This window comes from Nyctibius grandis, chromosome 4 (genome assembly GCF_013368605.1).
Source record: "Nyctibius grandis isolate bNycGra1 chromosome 4, bNycGra1.pri, whole genome shotgun sequence".
Taxonomy (NCBI): Eukaryota; Metazoa; Chordata; class Aves; order Nyctibiiformes; family Nyctibiidae; genus Nyctibius; species Nyctibius grandis.
In genome coordinates this window covers 66,041,996-66,057,993 of record NC_090661.1, presented here as the reverse complement: position 1 = coordinate 66,057,993, position 15,998 = coordinate 66,041,996, and the positions used below count along the sequence as shown (strand labels likewise).

Here is a 15,998-nt window from a genome sequence, read left to right as displayed (position 1 = left end):
TTTTATTATGAAAAGTACTCAAGAACTAAGACAAAGACAGTAAGCAAGCACAAGTCTTTGTGCTCACAGAACTGCACCTGCAGCATGGACCATATCCACGCAGTCCTGAAACAATCGGGAGTTGCTGACGGCTCAAGTGTCACTTCAGAGCCAGCTGTAGGTCAGGCTAGCACACGTGGCTTAAGGGAGATGGTTTCGTCTTTTTAAGTGGTTGAATTGGAAATTCAAACATGTAGTGTTTCAAATTAAGGAAAACTGAGAATTTATGGGAGTGTAGAGGGCATGATGCCTTTGACAGAATTATTAAACTGAATTAACGACAGTGACAATTTCTTAACTGAGGGGAAGAGAATGGAGAAGAATTCAATGAAAGTTAGTACTCCTGGCTAAAGAGTTAAAAGATCCGTTCTCCTGCATTTTTCCAATGAAATGAGCTTGAGGGGAAAAAAAAGAAAATACTTATTAATGTGTAAACATGATGCTGTAGTAAATGTGTAGTTGTCATTTCTTGTAAAGAAAATCCAATCTTAATTTCGGCATTTGCAGTGCCATGGCCTTGCACAGGTGTAGGCAGGTTGCTGAAATGGTTAATTTTGACCTCTGTCATTATAATGTACCTTATTTCTAATTTGAGTGATGTCCAATTTCAGCTCCCAGGCATTCATCCTGCCATATGTTGATTATTGTAATAAAAGCCTGTTATTACCAAATTTTACTCCTATACGCAGTCGTTAACTGACGAGCAAACTCTGCAGCACTCAGAGGCTGTTCAAGTAGGGATAAGCAGCCTCTTCACAACCTTCTGTCTTCTCTCCTGTGGTTTTCTCCAGAGCACGGGAGAGGTGAAGGGCTACAGGGTCCTGTGGAGAGGCTGTGGAGCCAGGCTTGTCCTTTCTAGAGGATCGTATTTGAACCGAAGGTCCCAAAGCAGCACACACCCCTCAGTACAGGGCAGACACCCCATCTTCAGATAGCCCACACTCACCTCCGCTTCAGAGAGGCTGTAAACTTCCTCTCATTTTAATGTTATATAGAAAAAAATTTTACAAAGATTGATTTCTATAATATACACATGTAAACCACACCATGCTGCAGGGGAGGCGGGGGATCGCTTGTTTTTTCTCTACATTATGACCTCTGCAAGGAAGATTAGGATTCCCACTTAGCGTAGCCATCGCAGCAAACCTGAATTCAGCAGCTCTTGCAGATGTGTGGCAGGATTAGATACTTATATTCTTGGCTGTTAATTAATTTTACCACTAATGCTAATGTATTGACAGCAGCCTCTGTGTCAAAAGAAATTTTAAACATCCCTGAAGTCTGACTTTTATACATTTAACGCTGGAAGTTTTTCATATGTAAGTAGATCTCAGTGGTACACAAGCTGCATTATATATGGTACTTGAGTTAAAGCACCATAAGTGAGGGAAATGACAATTATTTGTGGAGTTCAGTCTGTTGTGTATATTTCCATGTTACTAATGCAGGCTGTGTTGCTATGTGCACATTTCAAGCCAACTAAGGATTTACAACTTGCAGGTATGCAATGATATTGGCACTTACTCTTTGTTTCCTCATGGAGAAAGCAAGAAATGAGAAACTTCACTAAGAATGAAACAAGGGTAAAACAAACATCAGGGGTGACATTGAAATACAAATTTTTACTCCAAACATTCAGACAATGTTGAAATTCACAAAAAAAAAGTTGTCTTATGGAGCTAAGGCTAGATCTGGGTCAGGCTAAGTTAACTAAGGACAGGAAGAAATTGGGAAATTCTTAACACATTAGGTAAGTTTGTGTTATGTAGTCCATCTGTAAGTGTAAAATCCAGCCACTGATACCACTACCCCACTTACAGAATACCAAAAGTGCCCTCAAAAGGAGAGTATCATTTTCACAATAAGCTGGTGTTGGGGTGTTGATTTTTTTTTAAATCAAAAGCATTTGTGTCTCACTGAGCGAGCTGCCAGCTTGACCAACCCTGTTTTATTTCTGGAAAGACTCATTATTTAATTTCCTACATCCCAGGACTAAGGAAATCCATTTCAGTAAGCACATTTTGGAGGAGGTTCATGGGGCAAGTGGTACAGTAACACCACCAGCACCTTCTGTCACAGGTGAGTCTCCTGCCAGGGCAGTTGCCCCGTGTAATGCTGGCACTGATGATGGTGACTGAAGCCCTTGGAATTGCCAATGTACCATTTTCTGAAGGGCAAGAGCTGCCCTCACTCTACCTGAGAACATCTCAAGAGGTGAGGTCTGCAGTTGTGAGGAGGTTTTCTCCCATATGTTATTTAAGAATACAAGGGAGACAGAGGCAATATGTGACTTTTCTTCCAAGTTAAGATTTTTCAGAAGGTTTTAGGGTTTGTTTCATATGTTTCCAAGCATTTTCCATGGGGAAAGCCTAAATATGTACTAAAAAAACATCTTCAACCTTCTCGTGATGGAGGCTATGAATGATCACAGCTGTTTAAGACCTGCTCTGGTTTCTAAGAATTATTTTAAGGGATTGTCAGTGTCTTTAGTGCATTAAATACAATACTAAACTGTTAGTAACCAAACAGACTCAGCAGGAAGCTCCATGGGTTTATCAAACTTAAGTGAAATAAAACAAACTTGGTTTATCATCTCTTCTTACATAACTTACAGTGGCAACCAGGCACAGCCCTGCTTCCTGCACACACCTCGTGCTGTTATCCCACGTGTGTGTGGTATTACGAGCTACTGCAATTTATAAAATCCACGCAGGAACACAGCAGGCAAATCAAGTCACTACAATAGAGGTCAGAAGGCGACAGCCTCTGTGTGCTCCGCGGTCTCAGTTCACACCATCTCCTTCATATCCATGCCTCGGACTCACTGTTAATGCTCTCCCCTCTGGGTCTTTAAGGGCACAAGCACACAAATAAAAACCCAATAAGATTGCTTTAGCTTCACCCATGGTAAAGAGCCTCCATTCAACTTCATCTCGGGGCTACTGAGGATCACAGCCTGGACTTTTCTCCTTACCAACACTCGGACTCTCTCTGAACAGGTTTCTGCCTCTTGCACTCAACCTGAACCACTTGCTGTTGAGCCGTGCTCTGCAATTAAGATTTTTTTGCCAGCTAACGAAGCTGTGTAGCAGTCACACAAGCACTGCCTTGTCTTTGAGCTGCCTTGAGTTTAAATCGAGCAGATCCCACTTCAGGGTTCCCCAACTGTAAGTCACTGAACTGTGCGACATGGGCGACTCAATGATGTTTGCGACGTGGCCTCAGAGGTGGGAGAGAAAGCAGGACCGAGCTCTGCGGTGTTTCACTGGGACAGTTTGTACTCCAGTAACATGACACGTGCATGCAGGTGCAAAGCGTAAAGAGGTCTGAGGGCAGAGCCTGGCAGCGATCCTTACCCAGGGAGAGAAGCTGCGCTGAGCACAAACTTCAGCCCCGCTTTCCCCCATCACCCAGGCACAGCTGCCCGCCGGACGGGCACAAGCAGTTGCTTGTCCGTGCTTGCCTTCCACTAGCGCTCATTAGCAAGGGAAACAAAGTTGGTTGAACAGAGCTGGCAGGAATCCTACCACTGCATTTGCTAAATGGATCTATGAAAATGTAAACAGAGATCACATTGCAGGGCACCATCATAAAATACCGTGGGTGGCATCTTAGCCGATTCCCAAACAGCACCGCTTCCTCCTCCTCGGTCCTGTTGCCTTCGACAGCGGCTGCCACTGTGCTGCTGCTCCTCTGGGATGCCTTGTTCACTTATCTTGACTTTTGCTCCTCTCTCCCCAGACGGTCCCCACTGGGTCCTTTGAAGGCCCATCGTTATCCGTCGGTCGCCGGCAGCACGGTACTGCAGCCTCACTCCCAACAGAGACATTGCTACATCTCCAGCAAGTTTTGGAGCCATGCAATCTCTCCGAGTCTTTCTGCTTCAGGAAAATAGGACTCTGGGACCTTAGTGTCCCCTTGCCATCTCTACAGAAACCCTCGGTTTGGCAATTTACCCTTGATGGAGCACATGACAAGCCCCACGGGTTACACCCGTCTCACTCCTGCCCCACTGATACACATCTAGTGGGAGTCACCTCTTTGACTTTCAAATGAACCTTTTCCTGCTTTCTCCCCTGCTGCCACCCCTCACTCTCCCCAGGGGCTCTTGGGAAGCAACCACAAAACCATGACTTTGTTCTCTTTCAAGAATTCTTTAAAGCCACACACACATTCATAGAATCATAGAATGTTAGGGGTTGGAAGGGACCTCTGGAGATCATCGAGTCCAACCCCCCTGCCAGAGCAGGACCAATCTAGGGCAGGTTACACAGGAACACATCCAGACGGGTCTTGAAAGTCTCCAAAGGAGACTCCACAACCTCTCTGGGGAGCCTGTTCCAGTGCTCTGTAACCCTTACAGTAAAGAAGTTCTTCCTCATGTTGAGGTTGACCCCTTGTTCGACAGAAATTAGTCAGGGGCTGGGGAAAGGTTAGGCTTTTCTGGTTTTACAACCGTGACTTGGCTAGCTGGTGTTATCGCATCTCTTCACCCTTCCTTTTCTGTTCATGTGTGGTTTATTCCCTGGGGTACATAGGCTGCATGCTCCTTGACCATCTCTCTCTGTCCTCTGGGGTTCTAGACTTCGACAGGGGCTTCAAAGCACTAAATTAACAAAATAAATTATCTCTGCGGGTAACATGATAAACTCCAAAAGAGGCCAAAGCAGCAGCAGCCTTGTGTGCTGCAGGAGAGAAGCAGGAGTTCTCAGCTCCAACCCGCTTCTGGCACAGATTTCTTACGTGCAACTGGGGAGCTTTTTGCCTTACTTTCCCTGCCTGGAAAATGAAAAATACAACATCCACTCTCTGTTCGACACACTGAAGCGATAAGCTCTCCGGCAGGACAAGTCACTGTTTATCTGTACAGCTCCACGTACAGCATGTACAGAGCTGTTCATCTGCTCAGGGAAGCCTTGGCCACCGCTGGTGCCTCCAGCCACAGCGAACAAAGCGAGCAGGTAGGAGCACAGGCTGGAAGTTAGTTAGTGGCGCTCAAAGAAGAGTTTCTTAGGGAAGCTAAAGACAGATGCTATTTTGTATCATTCTCTACATGCTGATAGAATATACATAATGGTTTTCAAGACCATTCTGCTCGTGAGATGTATAATAATGAAACCATCTTGACGGAACAGAATGCATCTTATATATATAAAAAAGCTGCACTTTTAGAAACCTAAATTTTGCTTGGGTTCTAAAGTTTAGAAGTTTGAATTTCACTCCATGAGAATAACTATCTAACATGCCTTTAAAAATGAGCTGGTTTATTGAAGTCAGACTGGAGATATGGAAAAAAGAAGCTCAAATGCTGTCTAAAATCTGGGAAAAAATAATCTTTGAATGACAGAGCACCATTTTCTTCCAGATTAGCAATAGTTTATTATTCCATGTATGTATTTAGACTATTCCACTTACACAGTTGCTTTAATATCAATCATATTTAAACCTTTCCAATATCGCTGATCATATTCCAAGCTCCTCCACGTGTTCTGTTACACCAAGTCCTCGACCACCGTTCCAGCAGGCGCGTGTACACACGAGACCCCTGTGCACATCCAGACAGGTAACGAGGCAGGCGAGCGCAACGCTCTGCACTTCCCACTCCTTTTTCAGGATGCTGCATGAAGCCACATGGCCCGAAATGGCAGCAAGCAAAACACTGCTTTTAGAGCACTCCCTCAGTAACATTCCTGCAGTTTGGGGATTAAAAACATTTATTTTAAACCAGTATGTTTCCTGTTCCTGTGGTGCTGTCCCAGTGGTTGTGCTGGCAAGCCAGGCAGTTGGAAATCATCCTGGGAACTGCCAAATTCACCTTTGCCTAAAGAACAGAAATAAATTGCTATCAAGAAGAGCAAGGCAGGGAACAAATACAGGAGGTTCTCAGAGATGTTAGGGAACTTTGCTAACTCTCTCTTTTGCAGTAAGATGACCCTGGATTGCACAGTAAGTTAAACCAATTTCTAAAAAACCAGGACAACAAAAGGAAAGATGACACAAACACAGCACTAACCACTCTTCATATTTCTCCCACACCTTGGATTCTGACCCAGCAGAATGCTCTGGTTTGCATCTGCACGAGCTGTCCAGAGCTAACTGTGGCCTTTCTTCACTGAGGTTTTGTGGGAGGGTTCATGAACGTGGCACGCATGGAAACCTGTGATCGACAAGAAGAACCTGCATAGTAGCTTAACTCGCCCGGCAGTGTGGAAAAAACGTTAAGAACTTGAGGGGTTTTATATTTTGCAAACAAAAGGAAGTTCATTTCCTCTGTTAGCTCACCATAGCATTATGTGCAAAAACACACCCAGAGCTCTTGAAATACCTTTACTTATTTCTGAATCTACCCGATTTATTTATAGAGCCATCTGGGAAACACTGGCTTTTCATTTACAAGATACTATGGAGCTTTTCGGAACTGTTTGATAAACCAAACTCTTTAAAAACACCCACACCTACAGAAACTGTCAACTATAATCAAGTCTCAGGACTTGTTTTTGGTGTATTTAAGGAGTATTGACAGGACAGTTAAAACTGCCATATTAGTGCATAAATAGGTAATTCTCTGTGTGCTAACTTTACATTAATAAATTTAGCAATCAGCAAATGTGTCTAATACATTACACACCCCTGTAAGAAACCACAAACACTTCAGTTATGTCTCATTTTAATGCAGTCTTGGAGCATTCTAACAGTTTAGAAAATAAATGGGAGCAAATTCTTAAATGAAATACAATAAACATGCAGGCTTAGAACATCTGGAACAAAAGTAAGGTGAAAACTGTGGAACATGAGTGTCCTGGATGGCAGGTGAATGCACAAAGGGAAGCGAAGCCCTCACTGCACATGTCACCGAGCTAGCTCCTAACAACCCAGAGTTACAGTTCACTCACTGTCTAGGCATCCTGGCAATAAACCACAACAGAAATGTTAAAATAATAACACTAATAAAAATAAATAAGGATTTGGACTTATTTTAGCCAAGCTGTTTTAACAAAATGCCACCATTCATTCCTTGTCCTGTGGTGGGATGCCTGTGTGCTCCTATTACATTCCTTAATTGCCTTCATACTTTCTACTATTTGCAACAGTTAGGACTCAATAAATTCAACCCAACTACAAGAATTAATCCCAACATTTAATCTTCTTGTTGCTCTAATACCATACACATATAGAGGACTACCCAAGATCTTTATGACCACCTTGCTAATGCTTTGCTGTCTAGAGGTATTCCCTCTGACCCATGCATCATTACATGTCTTCATTTAGCAAAACATGATTGTTTTATAAAATGCTCATTCCTTTTTAATAAACATGAGGTTGTCTAGTACTGGCCTCAGCTGGACTTTGATTTTTGGGGTGTGAAGCACAAATGTCAGCTTATTCGATCCAAGTCTATTTCTAAGTGTTCCTGCTGCAAATCTACAGCTACACAAACTTTTGAAAAAACACTGTACCTCAGCAAGGAACATCCCCCTGTTTCTCCAGATCCTTCATTTTTCAGTCCTAAATTGAGACAGTTCACCAAGGTCATTGTTATAGTGAAGTCTTGAGGCTTCCTTCTTCAAATGATCCCCAAATTACTGTTAGAAAATGTTACACTATGCGTTCTCTAGTTGTCCGAGTAAAAGAACTTTAAAGCAACATTTGATATCTCCATGTATAAGAGCTCCCATCATCCAAGTGTGTCAGGCTCAATTTCTTTCAAGACATGGTGATCAGCTCACATATCAACTCGTATCACCTGCAGCGCTCTGGTGAGTATTGCAGGCTTTGTGGTGCTGAGAGATACCCAAGAAACATCTGAAATTGTTACCAGATTCAAACACAGGCACATATTTCAGAGGGATGCGCAGCTGGGCAGCCGCTAACAGAGCATCAGCAGAACCAGAACTTCCAGTCCAGGTCCGTACTTCTTCCTCCCTCGCTTCTGATATGACAAGAGACACGAGACTCTGAATGCAAACTTTACATCCACGAGCATGGAATAATTTTTGGCAGGAATAATTAGATCAAGGCAGTTTTACAAACACCTCCTTGGTTTACCTTTCTGCCTTCATTCTTCATATATCTGCAATACTGAAATAAAGAAATCACAACCACTGTACTTGATTTACAGGCATTGCTCTTCAGCACCCTCCCGAAGTCCCAGTAAAAGTTCAGTCACTTCCAGCTATTCTACCCGCTAGGTGTATATTCAGTATTTTTTAATCTGGATCTGCAGTAGCTCGTGTTGGCACCCATTGCACTCACAGGTATTCAACTCCATTAGTAATTAAGAATTTCTGTAATAAAAACATCCAGAAAAGTGAATTGTACGTCCATATTTGTGCTTCAGCTTTAGTCTAATATACTTGCCAGTATTAATAATATCAAGTATGCTGTCTGGAGTGCACAGTCCTTTGGTGATCTGCTGTGTATTGTGAGTTCCTTGGACCTTCTTTTTTTTCCCCACTTTTATTAGACTTCCCCAAATGATTATTTTAAATTAGCACTGAGAACCCTCTTGAACTCCTCCCAGCATCTCTCATTGCCAGTTCTGAGTTCCTGTGGCAACAGGCTGCTCAAGTACCACCTTTAGGGGATTTTAGCAGCATCGAATCTTTATTCAGAACATGAGAGAATAAGACTGAAATTGATATTGAATTGAAAATGTAATATATTCCCATAAAAATATTGGTGCCAAGATTGCAGCAGGAGTATATAGAATAGTATTTTGTCATTCAGTTTCCAGAAAAGCAGATATACTTTCAAAATACAGATTTCAAAGTATCTAAAGGCATGAGGACATGAGACTTGAAGGAATGCATGTCTTGAAATCCAAGTAGGACGGAACACCACGACAGCAAGCTGAGGCCAAGCGGTCAGCAGCAGTAACTGAAGTTAACCCCATTCCACTCCCACTAGCCAACATACCTGTGCCAGTTTACAAACTGGTATAGAAAAAGGAAACAGAAAACACGAAGTTACCAAAATTCAAGGTCAGGTTGGATGGGGCTCTGAGCAACCTGATCTAGTTGAAGATGTTCCTGCTCTCTGCAGGGCAGTTGGACTAGAGGATCTTTTTAAAGGTCCCTTCCAACTCAAACTATACTGTGACTCTATGATCCTCACAATTGGCTGTTAGGTGATCTGCAAATAATTCTGATAAGGAACCAAGGAACAGAGCACTGTATCATCACCTAACAGATAGCTGTAAGTTCACAGACTGAGTTTTGCTACCTTTAGCTGTCATCTCTGCACTCACTTTCGCCTTCCTTTTTTTCCATGGCACCTGAAATCCCCAAATCCATTGGTTCCTGCAGGCAGAGGCAGCAGTACTGGCCTGACCAGTGCCTCTCCTCACTGCCAGCCAAAGTTAAGAACACCCAGCCCCTCTCAGCAAACACCTTCTGCCGCTCTTGCACGCTTCGCTGCCAAATCGTTCATCTCACAGACAAACAGGAACTAGTTTTCATGCTTGAAGGGTGTTTATGTCTTGCATAATTTATTTAAGGTCCTATCCTGCTTCTATCAAGCTCAAGAACAGGCCATTACATGTATTTCAAAGGTAAAGGGTCCGACTCCTTAGTCACAGAATCACAGAATGTCAGGGATTGGAAGGGACCTCAAAAGATCATCTAGTCCAATCCCCCTGCCGGAGCAGGATTACCTAGACCATATCACACAGGAACGCGTCCAGGCGGGTTTTGAATGTCTCCAGAGAAGGAGACTCCACAACCTCTCTGGGCAGCCTGTTCCAGTGTTCGGTTACCCTCACTGTAAAGAAGTTTTTCCTCATATTTATGTGGAACGTCCTGTGTTCCAGCTTGCACCCGTTGCCCCTTGTCCTGTCAATGGATGTCACTGAGAAGAGCCTGGCTCCATCCTCATGACACTTGCCCTTTACATATTTATAAACATTAATGAGGTCACCCCTCAGTCTCCTCTTCTCCAAGCTAAAGAGACCCAGCTCCCTCAGCCTCTCCTCATAAGGGAGATGTTCCACTCCCTTAATCATCTTCGTGGCTCTGCGCTGGACTCTCTCTAGCAGTTCCCTGTCCTTCTTGAACTGAGGGGCCCAGAACTGGACACAATATTCCCGATGCAGCCTCACCAGGGCAGAGTAGAGGGGGAGGAGAACCTCTCTTGACCTACTAACCACACGAGCTTTGACGTGCTTCCCTGGACAGACACCCTGTCAGAGGGCTGGCGGGGGCCAACCTCCCTTTCTTCTTCCCACCACCCACTTGGTGTAATAAGAAGTGCAGGGCCCAGCAGCCTACGCACAGGACAGGAGAGCTCATGGGGAAAAGGGACAGGACTCATCCCCCCACAGAAAAGCAGATATTAACACAGAACTCTACTACCCCCAAAAAAAGACCAAGAAGTCAAATAACAAAAGACCATTTCGAAGGGGAGAGAAGTAACTCCAAATTAACCATGCGAAATGCAGATGGGCTTTATGAGGTGGGCCAAAAGGGTCAATTCTTTCAGGTGTACAAAAGCTTTGCTGAGTAACTGACACTGCAATTAACTCCATCCATACGGAACCCCCGTAACGCCCTGGCTGGGCTCCATCCCGACAGACAGGGAGCCTCACCACAGCACACGAGTGTGTGGACACCTGGGTTCTAACACCGCTAAAAGCCTATTTCCGAGTCAGCACTTCACATGACAGAATATATTGCTTCATATGATAGTATGAGCTACAAAGCTATGTAGGATCACCGGCCAAGAGAAAGCCGTCATTCAAAAACATTGTATAAAGCTTGCACTTTGTCTTTAAAATGTTTTGGTGTATCAGCATCTTTGCTAATTAAGATTTTAATGTAGATATGCAGTTATGTCCGTTTGAACACATTGGATACACGCCATGTACAATATGGCTACAAAATAGCTTATGACTGACCACTGGCGAAATGAATTCCACCTAGAAATGAATTCACGCCTTTAGATTTGTCAAATAATTTCCACCGCGATTCCAAAGCATGGGCAAAATCCTACACTCTACTGAAATAATTGCTGAAATTACCCCCCGACTATGGGATGTCATCGTGATACCTCTGTAATTTGAACAAGATGAAATAGTAAAACAGTACTTCAGGAAGAGGCAGCGAGCTCGTACTCAACGGGAGCACACCTTGAACACAACAACGGCGAGCGTGCAAGTGTTGGATTTTACCAACAGAGAAAAGAAAAAGAAACAAAGGGGAAATCTAGGAATGTACCAAATATAAGTATGTTTATTTTCGTGTCTTCACAGCAGGATAATCTCCTGCTGCTCAGAAATATTGTACAGCGGGTTTACTATCATCTCTGAATAAAGACGGAAACTTTCCTGCACTTAGGTAGTCTGTCTGGATTGTTACTTTTCATGTACTGGAAAAAAATCTGATACTGCTTCCGGAATTAAAGCGTCCCCTGGGGTTAAACAATTCACACAGTGACGATTCCCAAATGCCTGCTACTTGCACATAGCTGCAATGACATAAGTTTTATAAAGGTCAAATATGTTTCTTAACAGTGCTGAACTCAGCTTACAGACATCGAACCTAACCTAAGAGATTAAATACAGTCAGACAAGTTAACCTGCCTAATTTCAAGGCTATCATTATTGATATGATTACATACGTATTCTGCCTGTGCTCTGTGGTCTATGGAGTAGCGTTTGCAGTTTACAAAAGCAAGCAATGCTAATCACTCATTAACGTGGTTTCCATCTATGTTTATTTTAAGGATATTTACCTGAAATTAAGTCAACAGAAAAGAAAAAGATAATAATCAAGTATTTTCAGATGCAACACAAGCCTCAGTCTCCTGACAGCTGCTGTGCTTTTGCAGAATTTAAGATGCATACATATTTGTTTTCCCTTCCATTGCTATTTAAGTTATGTATGTAACAGGGAGAAACCAACTTTTCAGGGAAAAGCATGGCTTTAAGTGTGCTGGATATCAACTTGTTACGTATCAATCTCATTCAGAAACAAGATAACAGACACAGGTTGAATACTTCAAACACTGCAGTACCAGAACTCCCATCTCTGCTGCTTTAATTCAGAGACAGTTGGCAGAACACATCAGAACCTCGCTCAACAGACACTTGAAAGCAAGCGGAGGCAACCAAAAGCTCCCTCACTGTGCATTTCTGTGTGTAGCACACAAAACTGTCTTCAAGAAATCAAGTGTTAGACAGAGCCCCTGACCTTACTCCAGTGACTGTGTCAAGATCCCAGGAAAAGAGCAGGTAAACACCTAAAAAGCAAGTTATATATCATACTTGCAATGAAAGAGGTCTCAGAACCATCCTTTAGTTCCCCACCTCCAAGTCAGGCCATGAGGGCATTACGGTGAATTCACAGGGGTCTGAAGCTTTTGGTCCCCTCAGTTACAAAACCGTGAATTCCACAGAAACAGGCAACAACTAGTGACCTGGGAGAACACATCTTGAAAGGGCACAGGACCCAGGTGCGTCACAGCCCTGACACTCACTGCCCAGGTTGGCTCAAAATAGCACAAAGTAATTTGAAAAGCAAAAGATAAGGATGTTGGGTGTAACTTCAATTTAACACAAGTAATTAAAAAAAAAAAAGGTTGAGAGAAATGTGATTTTTAAATTGAAGCTGCACTTTTAAAAAAACAGGAGTAACAAAAGCAACTGAATCATCTGAATTATCACCAACAGGCAGACCCAGAACAACTATGGATGTGTAGTTGTGGCTGAAGGACATTAACAGTTTGTAAAACATACCATGGGGAAACTTGATACTTCTGGTTGAATAGGATTCGTTCCCAGAGATGATTAAGACACCTTCAGCACAGCTGTAACCAAATACCAGAGGTATCTTCTGTACCTCGGAAACCGTTTCTGAACTCCAGGCTAATCCTCTAAACTTGACGTTCAAAACTTGTTTTGAAAGAATTACCTGTCCACCCTCAGGCAAAAAAATAAAACCAACCTCCCTTAATTCCTTTGCCAATTATTCTATAACACAGCAATTCTTAAATACTCTTGTGCTGTTGTCAGTTGTAGTCCACATATGTTAACTACGGCACAATTACCAACCCCCGTTTGACGGCAATGGTCCTCAGAAGGCTGAAGGTAATTGTGTGAGCAGAGCCAGATGCACAGGTTGCAGTCTGCCAGTGGAGCGGAATAAGCATAAAGACTCCACTGTTTCAGAACTACAGGGCAATTTTTGCACCACTTAACAGGTATTTGATGGAATACGAAAACAAAGCTGTCCTAGGGAGATGTCTAAGCATAAAAACTCTCTGCAGAGAGAAACATTTCTCAAAGGACACGCACTCACCTCTAACAGGTTTTGTTAGTCTCCTCATATCGGTCTGTTACTCCATAACTACAGTCTCAGAAGGCAGTGTTCATCTTTGGTTTGTAACGTTTCCATTCAGCATGTGATACTAGCTTATTTCAAAGGCAGGATTTGGGATTTTAAGCACCACTGACGTAATTATACCTATCAATTTCTTTAACCCCCTGAAGATCTCCCCAGTCTTCCAGATGCACCCCCGAGATGCACTTACCAGGAGAGAATGAAGCCGCTTGCAAGATTCTTGGGTATTTCATGCAGGAAATATGCCCTAAGTAACGCCAGTTTAGCAGTTCTCGTACACTTAAAAATTAGTTGCTTGGAATCGTGTTCCTGTTTGGTTGAATACATTCACATCTTTGCTATGAAAAATATGGCTCTATCAACTGCTTCTTTACAAGCTTGTCATAAACCAGTGACATGACAGTGCAAAACAGGACTTACTTTCTGTTTCATCAAGAAGTAATTCCCTCAGGCACTAAGATGTGACATAAAATCTTTTAATATATTGAGCGATTTCATTAAGTTCTCTGTAAAAAAAAGAACAATACAGCATGAAATACAAAAGCTTTTAAAACATGCCAGGCAATTTCAGTGGGAAGGTAACAAATTATGCAAGCCACAGGCCTATATTACACATTAAAAATGTTGGCTGAGACATTAAACAACCACAGAAACATTTTTATATAATATAATTTAAGATCTATTGTTCACGAACTTGAGAATAAACATTTACTCTTTCTGATTAATATTAGCAACTTTAAAAAAATAACCAAAACAAAGCAAGGCATTCATCTGATGACTGAAATACATTCCCAGGTAGAATTCAAGCATCATTGCTCTTTCCACAGAATACCTCCCCAAAAAGCACAGCCAAGTATTGCATGAGAGGTTAAACACCAGGAAAACTCTACAGAGCAGAGATTCCCACTTTCAGAATTTTACTTTTTCCTGCTTTTGAGGGAGCTGTTGTGAACTCGTACTCTCTTCTGCACGGAAGAAGGAATCTTCATAGATGCTTTCTTTGCGAGGGACCTTTCCACAGCTCTGGGTTTCCATAGCAACAGCTGAGCATCCTCTCCACCCGTCAACAGAGACTCATCTCTCAGGTTCCAGCAGAAGGAGCGCACGGTGGCAGAGTGTCCTCCACAAAGGGTACCCACCAGGCCCAGTCCATCAGTGCCGCAGCTGATGAGGTGAATGTCTCCTGTGGACGTTCCCCCAATAAGAAAGAGTTTGTCTGCTTTTTCGTGGTACAAGCCACCTACCAGGTAATGTAAGCTGTCGTTTTCGAGGCAGACTGCTTCTCTGACATCCAGAACATGCAACAGTGTTATTGGTTCTTCGGTATCTAATTGAGCAATGTCCCACCAACAAAACCCCTCGTCGTGTGTCATGCAGTAGACCTGTTTATAACCTTTTCCAGACCAGCCAATAAAACTTACTGATGAATCTGAATTGCAAGTTGATAGCAAAGCATCATCTTCATAATCCTTGTTAATGTCGAACACATTAACCAACCCATCAGTTGACCCAGAAACTACCAAATTGGGTTCGACAGGATGAAAACAAATTTTAGTGATATCATCATTGTGACTTTCAGAATAGACTCCCAAGGGTTCTTTAGTTGTGCCGGCACAGTTTGTAATGCCTCTCGCATCCCAAAACACCAGAAATGTGTCGTTTTCAACTTTTTCTGTTCCGGCACAAATTATGAGATCACTGCAGTTGATATCAAAACTGATGAAAACGTTGGAAGGATAGCCACTGAACACCTGCACAGCTTTCTGGGTTGCTGAACGAATATCCCAACATTTTACTGTACCATCACTGCATGCTGAAAACACTACGCTGTCACATGCGTGTGCAAATCTGACTCCATTAAGTATCCCAGGACGGCTACTGTACTCCCGCAGGAAGTTTAATGTTTCCCTGTTATATACCCTGATTGACTTATTAGAACACAAAACTGCCACAAAGCGACTGCTTTCGGATTGAGCAGGTTTGGAAACGTCTATATCCAGTAAGTAAGCAGGTTCCTCACTTAGCGTAGAACGTTTCGCTATGCGCAGACTAGCAAGCTGCTCCTCAATCTTCTCCAGTGCAGTCATCTCAAATGCTGTTCCTAACGTTGTCAGAAACCTGTAATAAATAAAATCCAAGGTGAGGTTTGATTGCAACATTGTTAAACAATACTAGCTTTTAAAAAATGTAAGAAAAAGCATCTTGCACAGAGATAATGCATGAAGTCAGAATTCAATTATCCTGATGTCCTGCCCACTACAACTTCATTTACAGAAACAGAGAACCGGAAAGGGCTCCCCGAGTTAAGGAGTTTAGTCTCTTGTGACTGTAAGCACTACATCATATAATCCCCTTAAAAGATTAAACAGTCTGTCTGTGAATCCTGTGAAAGTCACGTAGCTAAATTTGCTTTATTATTTTTATAAAGTAAATAGTAAAGTGATGTTCTCCACAGGTGGAACGAAAATGAAGTCTTCATCACTACCTGAGGAGGAATAACTTTTGTTCTAAAAAGTTGCTAGCAGGCACAGCCCACAGTTGCATCAGCACAACTGCAGAAGACTTCTTAGGCAAACTTTTCTGCTGGGGGACACGCAAAGGGTAGGCAGAGAACAAGACCAAAAT

General features: G+C 42.8%; 1 protein-coding gene across 5 annotated transcripts in view; it reads right to left on the bottom strand.

Moving 5' to 3' along the window:
* WDR89 (WD repeat domain 89) overlaps positions 1–15,998 on the bottom strand; it is a 42,329-nt gene that overhangs the window by 10,945 nt on the left and 15,386 nt on the right. For 4 of the 5 annotated variants that reach the window (XM_068400035.1, XM_068400034.1, XM_068400036.1 and 1 more), the window contains exon 3: positions 11,329–15,491. In XM_068400035.1, coding sequence (XP_068256136.1) covers positions 14,291–15,460 — 1,170 coding nt within the window. In that variant the 5' untranslated portion in view covers positions 15,461–15,491 and the 3' untranslated portion in view covers positions 11,329–14,290. Of the gene's footprint in view, positions 1–11,328; positions 15,492–15,998 lie in introns of those variants that run through there. The other variant, XR_011048125.1, reaches the window with a different exon arrangement.